This window comes from Echinops telfairi, unplaced genomic scaffold (assembly GCF_000313985.2).
Source record: "Echinops telfairi isolate 266 unplaced genomic scaffold, ASM31398v2 ScPeMD7_4;HRSCAF=17, whole genome shotgun sequence".
Classification (NCBI taxonomy): Eukaryota; Metazoa; Chordata; class Mammalia; order Afrosoricida; family Tenrecidae; genus Echinops; species Echinops telfairi.
The window spans coordinates 27,511,930-27,530,084 of NW_022103900.1; the positions used below are offsets into that span (position 1 = coordinate 27,511,930).

The 18,155-nt window shown below is 45.5% G+C and overlaps 1 protein-coding gene across 1 annotated transcript in view; it reads right to left on the bottom strand.

Moving 5' to 3' along the window:
* KIF5C (kinesin family member 5C) overlaps positions 1-18,155 on the bottom strand; it is a 187,093-nt gene that overhangs the window by 19,359 nt on the left and 149,579 nt on the right. Inside the window, exons 15-17 of the mRNA XM_004703832.2 lie at positions 16,841-16,987; positions 4,407-4,595; positions 958-1,075 (exon numbers count right to left, since the gene is read on the bottom strand). Of these exons, the coding sequence (XP_004703889.1) occupies positions 958-1,075; positions 4,407-4,595; positions 16,841-16,987 (454 nt within the window). The remainder of the gene's footprint in view (positions 1-957; positions 1,076-4,406; positions 4,596-16,840; positions 16,988-18,155) is intronic.

Here is an 18,155-nt window from a genome sequence, read left to right on the forward strand (position 1 = left end):
CATACCCTTCATATATTTCATCTCCAGCATGAGGAAATTTTTAAAAACCCTATTCAACAATGTACCGTATTTTACTTAACTGTTGGACATTTCAGTGGCTCTCCGCCCCCCTAATATTAATAATCTTACAGTGAATGTTTAAGATTTGAGGATCAAAGGATCTAAGAAGGGTTCCAGTGAGCGGAACCCATGACACTGAAACCCACCACAGGTGCTTCTAGCGTCCTCCCGATTCGTCCATTCTGAGGGGGTGCTGTTCTAGTTGACTACATTTCTAGTCAGCTCTCTTCAATATCTGCTTCTATTTCTTCCTGCTTAGTGAGTGCTTCTTAAGCCAAGTGGGTGGGGAGGCCGCCCGGCAGAGGAAAGAGCTTGTCAGAGGGTGGATGGGGCCTGGCAAGCAATTAGAGAAATGCAGGCTTTGTATTAAGAGCAGCGGGGTGTTGCTGAAGGAGGAAAACTGTGGAATTTGACACATGGTCCAACACACAGTCGGAATTGAATTTCAGAAGAACTCCTTGGGAGGCAGCACTGTGGTAGGACTGAGAGAGTCTGGGGAGTGGGTTGCCTAAACCGTTGATGCAGCCATAACTCAGGTAGGAGAGAGACAACGATCTCAACGGTCCTGGGCACTGGCAACGAAGACACAGATCAGCAGAAGCAGCAGAGCCCCTGGAGGTGGAGGGGACAGGCCTTGGTGGCTGTCTGGATGCAGGAGACGGGGTGAAGGAGACTGGCAGCTACAAGGACCAGGAAACATGGGGAAGCGGAAGAGATTCGGGGTAGGGGCAATTCTCTGTAGATTTCTCCACTCTTTTTTCTCAATGATGCCATTGCTATCAATAAACCTAGAAATGCTTTAATTGAGTGAAATCAAACATCCAGACTCCAGTCAACTAAAAAGCACCTCTTTAGTCTAAGAGTTTGACACAGCAAAGTCGTCCAACACTTGCTTACCTTGGGCTCGAAGCTTAGCCAGCTCTTCGCTGAGTGAGTCCTGAGACTCTTCCAGCTGCCTCCTCTTCTGCTCCATGTTCTGCATGTAGTCTGTCAGAGACTTGATCTTGGCTTCATGCTGGAAACAAGCAAGCAGATGAAAAAGAGCAAGGGGGAGTGACTGGCGTGTGGTTAAGGAGACTTGCCTAGGACGATCCGGAGGAAATGCAACAGAGGAGAAGCTCCCTTTAAACACTGCCACCCACTCGGAGGCTCCTTCTGCCCCACACCCGACTTCTAGATCATATTCCAGGTACTGGGGACCTGGGACCTCCTCCTGTTTAAGTCCCAAGGCCGCTTTCAGGACCTGCACTGCCTCTTCGGTCAGACTGTGTTCCTAGATGTTTGCTGGATGGCCATGACCATGGGGCAACTGTTTGTAGAAGGGATAGAAGGAACCTAGATGTCAAGACTGCAGGCAATGAGACCTCTAGGTCAACTCTTGTTTCAGCCCCCAAATATGGAGAGCAGGCCTGCCCAGGAGCACATGCTACTGGTCTACCGGTGTGGTGGGCACCAGAGCAGGGAAATAGTGACTGGCACAGAACCTGAGGGCCGCTGTTCCCTAACACTTAGGATGCTTTTGCTCAATTTTTATAAGAAGTACAAAACTAGGGAAGAGTCAGGCAAATCCGGAAAGAAATGATAAACATTTTACTTATAAACCATTCTACCAAGTGCTTTCTCCCCCAGGCTCCTGGTCTTATTTCTGTGACTGCATCTTTGCCAAAGTTAGAATGCACTGCCACTCAGCACCTCCGTCTCCACTTAGCATGATATAATTACACTTTCCGGATGGTTAGGTTTTGTCAATGTTTTTTTATAATGGCTGCATAATATTCTTCCAAGAAACTGTATCCTTTCAGCCTATCCATAGATATTTGGGCAATTTATGCTTATTATAATGTACCCCAATGCTGCACTCAACATCTTGCACAGCAGCTTTTAATATTTTTAATCACGCCCCGAGGAAGAATACCAGAAGCGAAATCAGTCCACCAGAGTATATGGAACATTTTCAATCGTTTTCAATTTCCAAGGTGCTGTGCAAAACGAGGACCAACCGAATTATACTTTTATCAACAATGTCACTATCTCACCAGCACTGACCTCAAACAGGGAAGTTCCATTCTCTCTTAATCCAGTTTTTCCGGGTACTTTTTGAAGCCCCATCTTCCAGTGCTATCACACTGGTTATAAAATGCAACCCCACTGAGCTCATTTGCATCCCTAGTTTAGGATGGTCGGAGGGAAGGAAACTGGAGGTTCTCCTGGGATGTTACAGGATGATATGTAAAGCATGCCAGAATGAAGTATGCGCTCTCCGTGTTATTTGAAGCACGTGTCCATGCTAGTGCCTCTTACCAACAAATGTTTCCAGCCACACTGGCCCACTTCCAGAAACCTCAGACCCAAACACCATGCTCAAATATTAGTGCAGCCCCGAAATGAAGGAACTCTTTTCAGGAAAGCATCGTCCCCACATGGAAATGCCGTTCCAATAGGAAGTGGAACTGCTAGCTGTCCGCGATGAATGAGTGACGTGTGTCTTAAGTTTAGAAATCCTGGCAAGACCTGGACTTTGAGTTCATACACCATTCTCCGGCTGTGTGTCTTTGAGGGGTACCTTTCTCTAAGTCATAGTTTCCTTATTGAATAATGGGGACCGTAATGACACCTACGGCCCAGGATGTTCTGAAGACCAAGGGAGGTGCGGTCATGCAGGTAAGGAGCTTATTTCCTGTACTGTGAGGGTAGGTCCCAAAGCACTGCTACAAGATCATTGAAACCATGTGAGAACAAAAATCTCCAAATGGGAAGTGGTTCTTTCTCAGCATCTCCTCCCATCTAGGTTTATACACACACGATGACAGTGTTTCCATCCCTCTCGCCCTCCCCCAAAGAACCCTGTGCTCGTCTCCTTCGGCCCCATCAAAAGAGCAGTATTCCCAACCCCGAGGGCCTCCAGTCGCCTTCCTTTTCCATGTCCCTTGACCCTGGACAACACAAAGAAGCCCGAGGGGACAAGACCGGAATTACAGGGTGGATGTGCGAGACTCCCAGTGAGGCTCTCGCAGGACAGCCCCTGCCACTCTCCCAGACTGAGCAGGTGCAGTGATGGGGGCGGCGTTCCACAGCACAACCCTCCTGCTCTTTCTCACCAACACCGTTTTTCTTCTCTCTCTCTCTCAACCAAGGCAGTGTTTAACGGTAAGGCTTTTTCCTAATAAGTCCCCATAGTTACCCTGAGTCTTTTGAAAAAACCTATGAAGAAGACCCATTTGTAATCCTAAAATTCAGTCCTCTCTGCCTTGAATTTACCTGGCCCAGTAGGTCCTCTTGGATGAAGCACTGTTTGATTGGGCCTTATTTTTTAAAGGCATCTTAATGAGATAAAACAAGTGTATTACTGAGACAACTTATCTGCAGCCACCAACTGAAGAGGAAGACATGTTTAAACAGGCTTTACGTGGAATAAACGCATGTGTGAATGAACTGATCCTCTAGTGGCAATGCTTCCTGCCTTAGCCCCGTATAGGGCATACACTCCGTTTAATGTAGTAGCGGTCGTTGGTTCTGTTGTTGTCCTGCAGTAAAAATGGACCTGTGGCTGAGATTAAAAAATGAAGGGCTCTGGCCTTCACTGAGGAGAGCTGGCTGCTTCCCAAGGCTCACTTTACAATAGATGGCAAACAGTATCTAAATAGTCTGAGAATTTTAGATTCCACTCAATTCCATTCGTGCATTTTATATATGTACAGGGGAGGGGAGAGGGATGGAGGGAGACTTCAATAAGTAAGTAAAAATGTTTTCCATGGACTTTTTAAAGTCCTCTTGTGTATGTGTTATTCATTGGGCTGCACTCCGAAATCAGCAGTTTGAAACCAACAGCGATTCCATGGGAGAAAGACGGGGCTTTCTACTCCAATGAACAGTTGGGTCTCAGAAACTCACAGGGCAGTTCTGCCCTGTCCTATCAGGGTTGCTACGAGTCAGCATTCACTCAATGACAATGACTTTAGCTTGGTTTGGTTTTGTGTATGTGTATTATATTATTTTAAAAGGGGGCTTGGGGGCACGGAGATTCTATTAAGGGTGATGAGAACATCTGAAATGGTGATAAATGGTGATGGTTGCCCAAAAGACTGAGTGTAACTCATGTCACTCAATTGTATTGTAAAAAATGTTGAAATGGCACATTTTTGTTACCAAGGTAACAAAGGATCTCAAGGTAAGTCACTCAACGAAACTCTAGCCTTACAGAGACAAATGGGCATTCACTGCCTGAGGGGCTGTGGGCCAGTGTGCTTTGCAAAGCAGAGTGTACCCCCCCCACCCCAATATCCCTATCCCTCCCCCGGGCACCTGTCAGAGCGCGCCCCAGGATGTACAGGAAAGAGGCGGCCCACCTGGGAGATGAGCAGCTGGCAGGCGGCCAGCTCCCGCTCGCTGGCGTTCATCTTCCTGTTGGAGTCCATCTGGGCGCTCTCGAGCTGCTTGCTGCGGTTCACCAGGGACTTGACCTCGGACTTCATCTTGCTGATGTACAGGCGGGCCATGGTGAACTCCTCTTCAATGACGCCATTCACATCTGCCAACTGAGCAAAGGAGGGATACACTCAGCCGCCGCCGCGTTCCATTCCAGGGGTCCCCGCCTTGGAAACGCTCTGTGGGGGCTCCAGCTGACAGACGGACGCTGTAGGTGTATTTAACCCCAGGCTCGCTGAAACTTTAAGTGAAAAGCGATCAAAGATGCTCTTGTTACAGGCCATCAGGTTGATTCCGATTCATCGTGGCCCTTGAGGGCAGAGTAGAACTGCCTTGTCAGTGCTTCTTTGGGAAGGAGCCCGGGAGGTGCTGTTCGGGAAGCATTGGACTGCTACCTGCGAGGTCAGTGGATCAAATCTACCAGCTGCCCTGTGGGAGAAAGGTGATGCTATCCTGTCTCATAGGGATTTATATTCTTGGAAACCCTACCCAGGGTGGCTATGAGTCAGAATGGGCTTCATGGCCAGTGGCTTGGGGGCGGTAATTTTTATGAGAGTAGACCAGCAGGTCTTCTCTTCCATGGACTGGTTGATGAGTTTCAACCACTGACCTAGCGATTAGCAATCAAGCACTTCATCACGGTACCACTCGGGTTTCCTTTGCTTCTCAATACAACCATCAGTGAATCAGATTTTTCAGTACAACTGATTTTTCAACAGAAAACAACAACATTGAACGGAAAGGAAAGCACCACTGGGGATTAAAAAAGTAAAAGAATCACTTCAAAGTGGTTTGAGGAGCAAGAAATGTCCTGTTGGACGGCTTGCGCCTCTAGGAGAACTCGGCAATCCTATTGTCAGCCGAGTCCCCACAAAACTCTCCATGACCTCTGTCATGTTCCCGATAGTCTGCTCCGTCGGGGCCGATAGCATCCTGAATACGCGTCCCTGAGCTAGAAATAATAGAAAACGATTCCCCATACAGCCCTCAGGAGCCCTGGCTGCACAGTGGTTACGTATTTCACTGCAAAGTCAGCAGTTCAAAACCACCAAGTGCTCACTTACACAGAAAATTCTAATGACTAAAAACATTCCATTACTAAAGGCCCTTCCTCGTGAAGGTATTCCTAGGTAAATGTTCATACCTGCTTGTCTATTTTTTTTTCTGGTCTCTAGCCTGTTGCTTTCCAAGTAGAAATGTAACTAACTCATGATTGAAGATGAAACATTTGGCTTACCACCTCCTTTCCAGAAAAGAAAAGTTTTACTCAGCACCTTCTCACACCCGTCATTAAAAATTTGTGTACGAATGTACAAGGTACAATGGATGTGTGGATGGATTGTGATAAGAGCTTTAAAGGCCCCCAATAACGTGATTTTTAAAAATGAATAAAATCAAAACGTGTGCACTATAGCCCACAATTCAGGAACAAGTGTAAGCACACGCTTTCACTGACCCCCTGGATCGTTCCAGAGGCCCCAGGGGGCAGATCGACCACTTTGGGAAACACTGATCTAGACCCACCAATCCCAGCCACTGCCCCAGAGTAGATTCTGGCCCACAGCGACTCTATTTAGGGTTTCCATGGTGATGAGGGCAGTCAACCTCATACCTCTCCCTCAGAGCTGCTGGGGAGTTTGAACTGCTACTCTAGCAGTTAGTGAGCACCCTGCCCTTACTGGACAGGGCCCCCGAAGCTCCTCTAACTAACAAAACAAAAAAAAAACAACCCTCACCGTTACTGCCATCGAATCCATTCCCATTCACAGTGACCTATATGCCAGGGTAGAGTTACCCCTGTGGGTTTCTCAGACGTAGCTCTCTACGGGAGTAGAGAGCCCTGTCTTTCTCACGCAGAGCAGCTGGTGGTTTTGAACGGCTGACCTTGTGGTCACCAGCCCAAAGCTAACCGGGGCTCCTCTCTCTATGCAGTTTTAAGTCCTTCTTTAGAAGGGAACACTCACTCAGACAGCTAGCGTCCCTGCAGGATTTCCTATTGAGTGTCTGTTTCGGAGTTCTACTGGAGACAAAATCGACGCAAAGTACTTAAAATTGGAAATCCATCTATTGAAATAAAAACCTGCTCTCCCCAGACCGAGAACCCAAATGAGCCAAGTATAAGTGTGTGCACATTTTACTGTAACCACCAGAGGGCAGCATAGCTCCTCAGGAAAAGCAAACTGGTGCTGAGCTGTGCCTCTATCCCAGTGGTTCTCAAACTGTGGGTCGCGACCCTTTGGGGTGGGGGGAGATAGAATGACCCTTTCACAGGAGTCGCCTGATTCATAACAGTAGCAAAATGACAGCTATGAAGTAGCAATGAAAATAATTTTATGGTTGGGGGAGTCACCACAACATGAGGAACTGCATTAAAGGGTCGCAGCATTAGGAAGGTTGAGAACCACTGAATCCTATCTAAGGTTTTTTGCTGTTTCACAGTACATTCTCACTATTCACTCCTGCCATGATTTTCTCACGTCCTTTTTTTTTAAGCAAACACTAAGGGATGCAAAAACGGACTCTGATATCAGCTCTGCAGACCAGGAACATTTCAAAAGAACCTTCGGGGCTACCGAGCCCCTTTAAAGGGCAGGGGTGCCCTTCGGTCGCTAGCACGCAAGCATCCCGGGGAAGCAAGATGAGAAACAGGGTTGCTCCCGACTGCGGCTCTGGGCCCTGCATTCTGGGCGGCTTCTGCAGAGCAGTCACATGGCAGCCACACAGCCAGCTCCCCGGAGGGAGCACGTGGCCAAGCCCAGGCGAGGGCCCCCTGGGAGTGCAAGGAGCCCCCCCCTCCCTCCCCACATCGAGCCTGAGTCTAGGACCCTGCCTCCTCCACCCTGAACCCCCGCGTCAGCTGGGAGAGTAAATACACAGGGACGGGCTTCCCACGCCGTTCCCAAATCAGAACCAGAACTTCTGACACCTTCTCCCATCAGAAGCCTTTGCGTCTCTGTCAATGGAGACAAAACGAAAACGCTCCAAACCAACTCTTCTTAACTGTGAGGCTTTCCTACCGCGGCCTAAGTAGCCATTCAATGTTCAGTAGCGTCCAGTCACTTCAGGATGGGGGGCCCTGGCAGCGCAGTGTTTAGCGTGTTAGGCTGCTAACTGAAAGGTCGGTGGTTTGAATCCACCAGCGACGTGGAGGGGAAAGATGTAGCGGTTTGCTTCTGGAAACGCTCTGGGGGCAGGACAGGTCTACTGTCCCGTGGCCCTGCCCTGTGGCAGGGAGTTAGATTTTTGTTACCTTAAAAAAATCATAATTGCTCGTTACAATATTACTTATATTCTGCCCAAAGTTTACTCCCACCAGCAGTACCGTCAGGCTACGTGACGCAGTACCAATGGCAAACCATGAAATCGCACGGGAAGTCGGTGTGGCCGCCCCTCTTTCTACCCGTCCTACAGGGAAGAGTCACTCCCACCCACCTACCCCAGGTCTCCCAAGTGCAATGCGACGAGCTGTGGCCATTCCTAAGTCAAGTAAAATCCGCGTGAGGCGCTGCCCATGTCGGAGAGAAATGAGAAGTCAGTACCTGCAAAGGCAGTTAGGTTCGGCTTTCTATGCAGTTTGTGCTTCCTTTCCCAGAAGTCTTCGAGAAAACTCTATCACACAAAAGCAGCAAACAAACACGCACCAACAAAGCAAACTAGCCAAACGTGTTGCCCGGGTGTCAATTCCCACACAGTGTCCTTACTGGAGGGGAACAGCCCCAGAGGGCAGCAAAGGCTGCGCTCCTTCCTCAACCCGGCCTGCCGCAGCTTTCTCCTGCAGCGGGGTTCCAACCACTGACCTTCTGGTTAGCCGCTGAGCCCTTTAAGGACTCCACCAAATGTGCACCAAGCCAACACTGAGCCCATCTTGTCATTTGCTGAGCTCATCTTACTTTGTTAACGATATAAAATACTGCCCCGAGTCTCAACGTATTTCAAGGAAAGACTGAGCTGGGGGCCGGGGGGAACAGGTTATCCTATTTTCTAGTATGGTCTGTCTTATCCTGGACATAAGGACAGACGGAGACTCCAAGAACCATCTTGTCACTCCCTTGACTCCAGAGCACTGGGACAAGGAATCCGGTGGGACCTGAACATAAATTTAGAAAAAAGAAAAGAAAGGAAAAAAGCAAAATCACCGAAAAAGATTCCATTGATCTGTACCTCTTTGGCTGCAACAAAAGAATTACAGCCACTGGGTAATCTTAATCAGTACGGAAATGACTTTTAGCTATAATAATAAACATAGAACTATATTTGAAAGTCATAAGATTTCTGAGCTGGCAACCTTGAAGATTATCCCAGATCATGTCATTTTATAAATTAGGGAACCACTGGAAGAAGTACATTGACCTGCCCAAAGTCATGCAATTCCTCCCTTGAACTCTTATTGCTTCATGATTCACGATCAGAAGAAGAAAACGGAATGATGGAGAAAGTGATGCTCTATAAGTAAGTCATCAATGAAATTAACTATAGCATCCAACGTCGAGAATCTAAAAATACCTCAACAACATCCATTTAGAAATAATCTCAATCATACTTCAGATTCCCAGCAGTAAAAGACTCTCTCTTTTTAATACTGAAGCACCCAGACATGCCTTGAATTCATTAGCATTTTTCATCAGCTCTATTTTAGAACTCGGCATAAAAATACCCTCCTTTTTTTCCGTGATCAGCAGCAGGCCCCAATTTCTCATAAATCACCCTCACCCTCATATTGCGAGGGACATTTAATCACCTCGACATCAGAACTTTATTGCTCAGCACCACTGGTGAGCCGCTGGAAGAAAAAAACCCTTATATTTACAAGCCCCGAAGAGGGGTTCTATAGGGTTAACCGTGCATTAACGGGGAACACTGGTCTAAAACTAGATTCACTTGCCAGGGCTCATGAAATATTCCGTGACAATGGCGATTCCACGGGAGAATGATTCCGTATATAAGAGGACATACCTTCTAAGCCCAGATCTGTGAAAGTACCCAAGATCAGCTTTCCGCTTTCCACAGAAGGAATCTTGGAAGCTGTTTCCAGTCTTTAAGCATCCCGACTCACCGTGTGAGTGTTCACCGAGCGTAGATGGATGCGCCATTGAGTCTTTAGAGGTAAGATGGCTAAACTTAGAGGATTCGGGATTGAGATTTGGGGAGGTGGAAGTTATGCGACGGACCAGCACTGCCTGGGCTCAATGAAATGAACACGCGGCCTTGGATGTATGCCAGATGTAAACACAAAGACTGCATGGTTTCTGTCTTCCAAAGACTCGCCTTCTACAGGAGAATCGACAGTGACATAGACCTCATCGAAGCAGATGATGAAGGATGCAGCCCGAGTACCAAGTGCTGAGGAAGCAAACGGGGATGGGGTGGGGGGCGTGCAGCCCAGGGAATGGCTCCAGAGAATTTAAACTAATGAGTGAACAGGAAACAGACCAAGGGAGGGGGGTGGGGGGCTGTCTGGGAGGCTGGGAAGGTTCGAGATGTTTCTTAGGATGCCAAAAGAGCTCAGGAATAAGAATGAAACGAAAAAGGAAGCAAACGGAACAAAGGGGGTTCACCTTGCTCCAGGCAGAGTGACCCAGACTGAGGTGCAAGCCTGAGGGAAAGGTGAATGTCAAAGAGGAAGCAACAGCCAATCCTACAGAAACAAACAAAACGAAATCAAAAAGGCTCACAAGAGACTAGGGTGAGCAACTCTATACCCAGAAAGTAGATGGCCTAACGTAATACACAGATTCCTTAGAAACACATCAGCAGCTCGCGTTGACTTGACAGGAAAGCGAAGTCCATGATCACATGAGTAGATACATTTACAGCAGTGATTCAAAGCATAAACGCTGGGGGCATGGCCTCACCCATTCTCTGAGACTGGCATTTAACCTGAGACCAAAACCAAGTAAAGAGGCCTAAAAAAAGAAAAGAAAACCTCATGATGACGAAATCCCTTATGAATATGGATGCAAACATCATCAATAAAACAAGAGTAAGCAGAACCCACCACCATACTAAAAAGATCCAGTGGCATGCATCCCCCAAAGAAAGGTGGTTCAACTTAGGAAAACACCCATGTGATCATCCCAGTCAACGCAGAGTGGCTTCTGACAAAACCCAACAGCCTTTCCGGGATTCGAGCAAGCAACAAGTTAGGAAGAAGAGGAATTCCTCAGCATAATCAAGGGCATTATGGGATTCCCCTATCATACTCAATGGGGAAAGAGGGGGCACGGTCTCAAATTCACATCTTACCATGAAAGAGAAAGCTGTGTGTACCAAACACTATAAAACATTACTGACAGAAAGCAGTACGTTGTTGGGAGGCATTGAGCTTTTAGTAAAGGGAATGGAAAAAAAACACCTTGGAAAGGGAGAGTGGTGGGGGTTATACAGCATGAAGAAGAGATGGCACGAAGTCGTGGTGATGCTGGGGGGTCAGTGTTGTCAAGGCCAATCTGACCCACGGTGACCTGATGTACAACAAAACAATGCCTCGGCCCTGGGTCATCCTCATACTGAGGACTGCGTGGCAGCCCATTGCTGCCACCACTGTACCAAGACATCTCTTTGAAGGTATTTTTCTTTTTCTCTGACACGCTACCAAGATGTCCTCCTCCAAAAACTGCTATCTCTTGGTAACATGTCTGTGGCAGTTACATAATCTACTGTCAACTCGAGGAAGGGGTGGAATCTAGCCTATCAATCAGGTTGCAACTTGATGAACTCATTTGGAAGTGCAACGGAGATAAAAAGCTCACGAGAGGCCAGACACACACTCTCTGCTACACATTCCTGTTGACAAGCCACATGGAGCTACAGTGATAGAGCCAGAACTCTGGAGCTGGAGGAACCACATGAGATGTTTCCACGGCCACTGGATCCACAAGACTTCCCACCCACTGCCCTGTTATCTTCTTGCATTCAGCATCACTGCATGTGTTGTGTGAGTCTGAAGAGGAATTTATAGACTGGTATCAGACATATGGGCTAATATCAAACTTATGAACTTGATCTGGACTGGGCTGAGATGTTTTCTTAATTTACAATTTCTCTTTTATATAAAACTCTCTCTTACATAATATGAGTGTCTCTAGTTAACCTAGACTAACACAATGTCCAAAGAATGGTAGACAAATTCTTGCTATCCTCACTTCTCAGACGCATTCTGGCTGTATTTCTTTCAAGATAGATGTGGTCATTCTTTTGGCAAAACATGGTAGATTCAGCAGTATTTTTTATCCATACCACAATTCAAATATATCAATTCTTCAATCTTCCTTGTTCATTGTCTAGCTTTCACATGCATATGAGATGAATGAAAACACCATGGCTTGAGACACCATAATCCTTGAAGAGACATCTTGGCTTTTTTTTAAATCATTTTTTTGGAGGCTCAGACAATTCTTATCACAATCCATACATACATCCATTGTGTCAAGCACATTTGTACATTTGTTGCCATCATCATTCTCAAAACATTTGCTTTCTGCTTGAGCCCTTAATATCAGCTCCTCATTTCCCCCTCCCTCCCCACTACCCCCTCCCTCATGAACCCTTGATAATTTATAAATTATTATTATTTTGTCATATCTTACACTGTCCAGCATCTCCCTTCACCCACTTTTCTGTTGTCCATCCCCCAGGGAGAAGGTTATATGTAGATCCTTGTAATCGGTTCCCCCTTTCTACCCCACCTTCCCTCCACCCTCCAGGTATCGCCACTCTCACCACTGGTCCTGAAGGGGTCATCTGTCTCCTGGATTCCCTGTGTTTCCATTTCCTATCTGTACCAATGTACATCCTCTGGTCTAGCCAGGTTTGTAAAGTAGAATTGGGATCATGATAGTGGGGGGAGAAAGCATTAAAAACTAGAGGAAAGTTGTATGTTTCATCGTTGCTACCATGCACCCTGACTGACTCATCTCCTCACTGTAACCTTTCTGTAAGGGGGTGTCCAGTTGCCTGCAGATGGGCTTTGGGTCTCCACTCTGCACTCACCCTCATTTACAATGATATGATTTTTTGTTCTTTGATGCCTGATACCTGGTCCCTTCTACACTTCATGATCACACAGGCTGGTGTGCTTCTTCCATGTGGACTTTGTTGCTTCTGAGCTAGATGGCCGCTTGTTTATCTTCAAGCCCTTAAGACCTAGACACTATCTTTTGATAGCCAGGCACCATCAGCCTTCTTCCATCTTTGCTTTTTAAACAAGATCATTTGTGGCAAATTTGCCTAATGCAATATATTTCTTGATTCTTGGCTGTTGTTTCCATGGGCATTGATTGTGGATCCAAGTGAAATGAAGTATGTTTATAGTGCTGTTTATTGGACTAGTTATGCAGATTTGTGTTTTATGTTGTGTAGTTCATACTGAGGGCTGTTGGTTTTGATCTTCATTAGGAAGTGCTTCAAGTCCTCTTCCATTTCAGCAAGCAAGATTATGTGTCATCTACACATCACAGGCTGTTAATGAATCTTCCTCAGATCCTGATGCCAGGTACATCTTCATGCAGTCCAATTTCGCAAATTACTAGCTCAGCACACAGACTGGAAACGAATAGCTGAATGTAACCTGACACATACCTTTATTGATTTTAAACCTATGGTCTGTCCAAACAACTGCATCTTGGTTTATGCACAGGTTCCACATGAGTACAATGAAGTTCTGGAATTCCCATTGTTTATGACCTTATCCATAAGCTGCTATGATCCACATAATAATATGACTTTACATAGTCAATAAAACCTATGCAGACCTCTTTATAGTCCTCTCTGCTTTCAGCCAAACTCATCTGACATTAGCAATGGTATTGATTCATTAGCAATGAATCCAGCTTGAATTAATGGCATGTTGATATACTGCTGCAACCATTTTTTACATTACCTTCAGTGAAACTTTACTTACATGCAATATTCATGATATTTCTGACAAGTTCTACATTCTCTTGGAGCATTTTTCTTTGAAGTAGGTAAAACATAGAGCTCTTTCAATCAGTTGGTAAGCCGATGATTGGTATAGATGAGTGAGCCTTCTAGCATTGCCTTCATTGATTGCAATATCGCAACCATTATCCTGCTAATTCAAAGAGCCTTATTTTTTATCAATCCTTTCAATGCATCATGGAATTTCTCCCTTCCATACCATCGGTTTTTGATTGTATGCTCCCTCCTGAAATGGATGAATTAATCATTTCTTTGTGGTACAGTGACTTTGTGCATTCCTTGCTTCTTGCGCCATTCCATTATCTTGTCCATATGATCCTTCAATGCTGCAACTCGAAGCTTGGCTTTTTTCTTCCATTCTTTCAGTTTGAGAAATACTGAGCATAGTCTCCCTTTCTGACTAAATTGGACACGGAACAAATATTGAGATGACAAATGTTCTAGATTTACTTATTTCTACCATGATGAGAAAGAGGAAAATGATCAACCATCTTGAAATCAAAGGGTCCATAGCTCCAGTTAATTTTTACCTTCAAAAAATAATCACTGCGCTCAAAAGACTCCTTCTTAGACTAAATGGTGCCTTCCATCCCCAAAATCAAAACAAGATGAGGATGCCTACCCCCATCATTTATATTTGATATTGAAATTAAAATTACTGCCAGTGCAATTAGGCAAGAAAAAAATGAATGCAGGCATTCAGATAGAAAAGAAAATTCAAAACTTTCTTCAGTTACACACAATATATTGTGAAAATTCTCTGAAATATACCAGCATGAAACAAAACAACTACCAAAAAACAAACCATGCACTAGAACTGAACTTTCCCAGCCAGGCCACAAGCTATAGCTCAATATGCAAACCTCAAGTGTATTTCTATATACCAAATATGAACAACTGGAAGCTGGTTTTCTAAGAACACCATTTATAATAATGCTCAGAATAAAAAACACCTGAAGATAAATATAACAAAAGTTGTGAAAGACATTGCCAACTACAAAGCATTAATAGGAGAAATGAATGAATAAATAAATGGAGAGGTATACTGTGCTTGTACAACACAAGACTCAACAGTAATATGACAATTCTTTCCCCATTCATCCATAAAGTCTAAGCAATTCCAACCAAACGCCCAGCAGACTTGCACAGAAATTAAAAAGTGGTTCTAATATTCATGTGAGAAAGCAAAGTACTTAAAATAGACAACCTTACTTAGAAAAACAAGAACACAGTTGGAGAACTAATACTTCCTGAGTTCAAGGCTTGTTATAAAGTTACAATAATCAAAACGGTATTGTTTTGGCATAAAGAAATACAAACACAGATGAATGAAACAGAGGTCAGAAATACAGATAAAACACAAAGATAGATATAAAATACACATCAGTCACCTAACTACTCTAGAAACTTCATTTGTTAGAGAAAACGATGCATTTGAACACCCAATGTGCTTTTTATGGCTGGTTCTTAAACCAAATGAGGCCAGTTACATTTTATAAGTCAATGTGAAAACTCAGCTTATCCTGACCAATGGGGGTGCCTTTCTACCTTGCTTGGAAGCAAAAGCTTCGTTTTCAGGGTGCAAAGAAAATACGCGAGAGTCTCTTGAACGGCAGGAGTGCAACCCAAATGCAGTAGCTATAGCGTTTATTCAGTGTAGCATAAGACTAACAAATGACTTGAAAGCCAATATTTATTACTACACACTCTTTTTATTTTCTGAATACTTTAATGTGTACGTGCCGCTCAGTCTATGAATCAATTTCTTTTCTAACATTCATACATTTTAACATAAAAAGGAAATTGTTCAAAGTGGGACTAAAGTAAAAATCCATAAACAGATTAATTTCTGTTACCCTGTCTAGGTTTCCATTTGCACCCTGGGTAATGGTGATCACGGTTAAATGCCTACTCACTGGGGACCATGCTAAAAACCTGAACCCTATTAGCATCCCCCATCCTCCTCCCCAGCTCTGTGCGAACAAAGGCACCACTGTACACAATGCCAGGGGGGTAATCATGACTGCTTTAAGCCCATCAAAGCAATCAAATGCCTCTCCTGCAGCTTGGAATGGCCATGTAGCTGAATCTTGGCTAATTCTGGTTGTCTCCTGAAGACCGCTGGATTATCTTTCCGATTTGCATGAACGTACGTAGCTTTGCAGCACACCGTGGTTTAGATATGGTTTGTGAGAGTTGGTGGAATGGCAGCCGATGGCTGCCATAATGAAACACCCCAGAGCAGCAGTTCTCGACCTGTGGGTCGTGACCCCTTGGGGGGTTGAACAACCCTTTCACAGGGGTCACCCAATTGATAACAGTAGCCAAATGACCGTGATGAAGTAGCAACGAAAATAATTTTATGGTTGGGAGGTCACCACAACATGAAGAACTGCATGAAAGGGTCGCGGCAATAGGAAGGTTGAGAACCACTGCCCTAGAGGATGTGACAAGGCTGAAGGTGGCAGAGAGGACGCAGAAAAGGCCTGGGTCCTTGACATTGACAAGGAACTTCAAAATCGACCTTTGCTCCACACACTTTAACGAGCCTAAGGATCATCCGGGGAGTCTTGCGAAGAGGCAGGTGATGACCTAGGGGGACGGAGATGGGGCCTGGGCGTCTGTATTCCCAACAAGCTCCCAGGGGGTGCAGCTCACACTCCAAATTGCAATGCTTCTCAGATTGTGAACAATGAAGTAGGTTTTTATTTCTTAAGCTAATATTAGCATCCTATCACTTGTACCGGAAAGTTCTCCTAATGGTTGGGGGACGTTCCCTCTCACAGAAAAGGAGAAATGGCATTCTGAGCCTAGAACTGTGGTCGAATACAAATGTCCATCCTTCAGCGACATTGGCCAGGAAGTGATGGGAAGAACCAGCGTCCGTCAGCCCAACCTGGATTTGAACACATTCCCCTAGATTTGACAAACACATTTGCTTCTCCTGCTGTACCCCGATCAGTGTCCGGTTACCCAATACACAAAATAATCTATAGTGAATAATGTCTTCACTAGATCACAGGTTCTGCTTCTAGTTGTAGCTAGCATCTGCCTCTCTCCCTATGGAATTAAAGCCTTTTTTCCCCCTTCAAATTGACGATCCTAACAATGGCAGAGTATCTAGTAAGCAAGATAAGCACAGGCTGACTTGTGCTTGCTTACTGATCTGTAGTGAACAGGAGAAAGAAAGAAAAAACCCATGTGAAACAAACTGTTGGCTACAAAGCAGTAAGCAAGCACAAGTCAGCCTGTGCTTACCATGGCTATTGAGTAATCCTAACAGTCGTTCCCTTCGTCAAACACCCCTTTGACGTATTCCTACGCACACAACAGACACCAAGGACTGTGAAAAAACGACACAGGGCCTCACTGCCGTTCTAAGGGCAGACAGAGAGGATAAAAGGACGGACAGACTTACGGTCTTCACGTCATTAGTGCCGATAATTCCTCCGATCTCCCCCAGGTCCTTCAGCAGCAAGTTCAGGATCTCGGTAGCCCTCTTTTTTTGGTGGTTGCTAAGCTCTTGTAGCTGGCTCAGCTCTCTCTGGGTGGTTGTCAATGTCGTCTGCAAAACAAATTTCAACAAGAAACTAAAAGAGTTGCCACCGGCTTCGCGGACCCAGCTTTGCAATTCCTTACAGGAAGCTGGAGGGCAGGGTCCTGAATCCCAGTTCATGGGAGGCAACAAACTCGGAGCACCCCTTTAGGCCACACTCGTCAGCGCCGCATTCTTTGTTAAGAGAGGAACTTGTCTCGGAAGATGTTCCACGTCTACGTATCAGATGACAATTTCCAGGTCTGTGAAATACGTGATGAGAAACAAACAAAGCCAAAAAGGAGCCCTGAGATTTATTGTGTGGAAGTATTTCCTCCTACCCAATAGCTGTTGTTTCAGTCCACGTTGGCAAGGACTAAACAGACGTACCTGCCGGGGACCCCCACCTCCATGCACAATGAGTCTGCTCCCTAAGCCACTTGCAATGTCCCATGGGACTGGAAGGTCCAGAGGAACATTAGTGAGTTTAGAAAACAACTTCGGATGATTCTTCTTATCTGCACAGCGAAGCAGAATTGACTCCCAGACATCTCTTGTCACATTACTCAAGTTGAACAAAGATGGCTTCTTATATAAGCACAAAGCTCCCTCTTCTTGCCTAACATCAACAAACTCAACTTGCTCTCACTTCCCGTGTATATTACCAACAGATACATGCGGGGACTCCTAGAAGTTTCTGGACACATCCCATTATCTTTTAATTTCCCTTTACCGTGAACTTTTGGAAGGTCCCCTCCATATATTCTTAAAGCAACAGTAGCTCTCAACAGCACTGGATTATCCATCCTCTGATGCCTTCAATGATCTCGGTCAACCAAGGAAATATAGCAGGCCCTTGTACACCACACGCCAGAACTGAATGGGGTCACTTCGGCTTGGAGAGCTTTTCCCTGTTGCTATATCGTGGCGAGCATTAGGCGATGACCTGCCTCACAACGCGTTTTCAGCAGAGCCTCCCAACACCTGAGCTCACCGCAATGGTAACTGGGGAAAGTCTGTGTGTCAGGCGGTTAAGTGCACCTTCTCAGCTCCAAGCTATGTTGTTCAAGGTCCACCTGTTCATCATACAAGGATTTTCAACTGCGTGGGAGGGTCACGCAGAACCCCTGCACATCCAAGGGGAAGTGTCTTTAATCCTCAGGAACTCTTAAGTCCAATTGTACGTACGTTTGGAGAA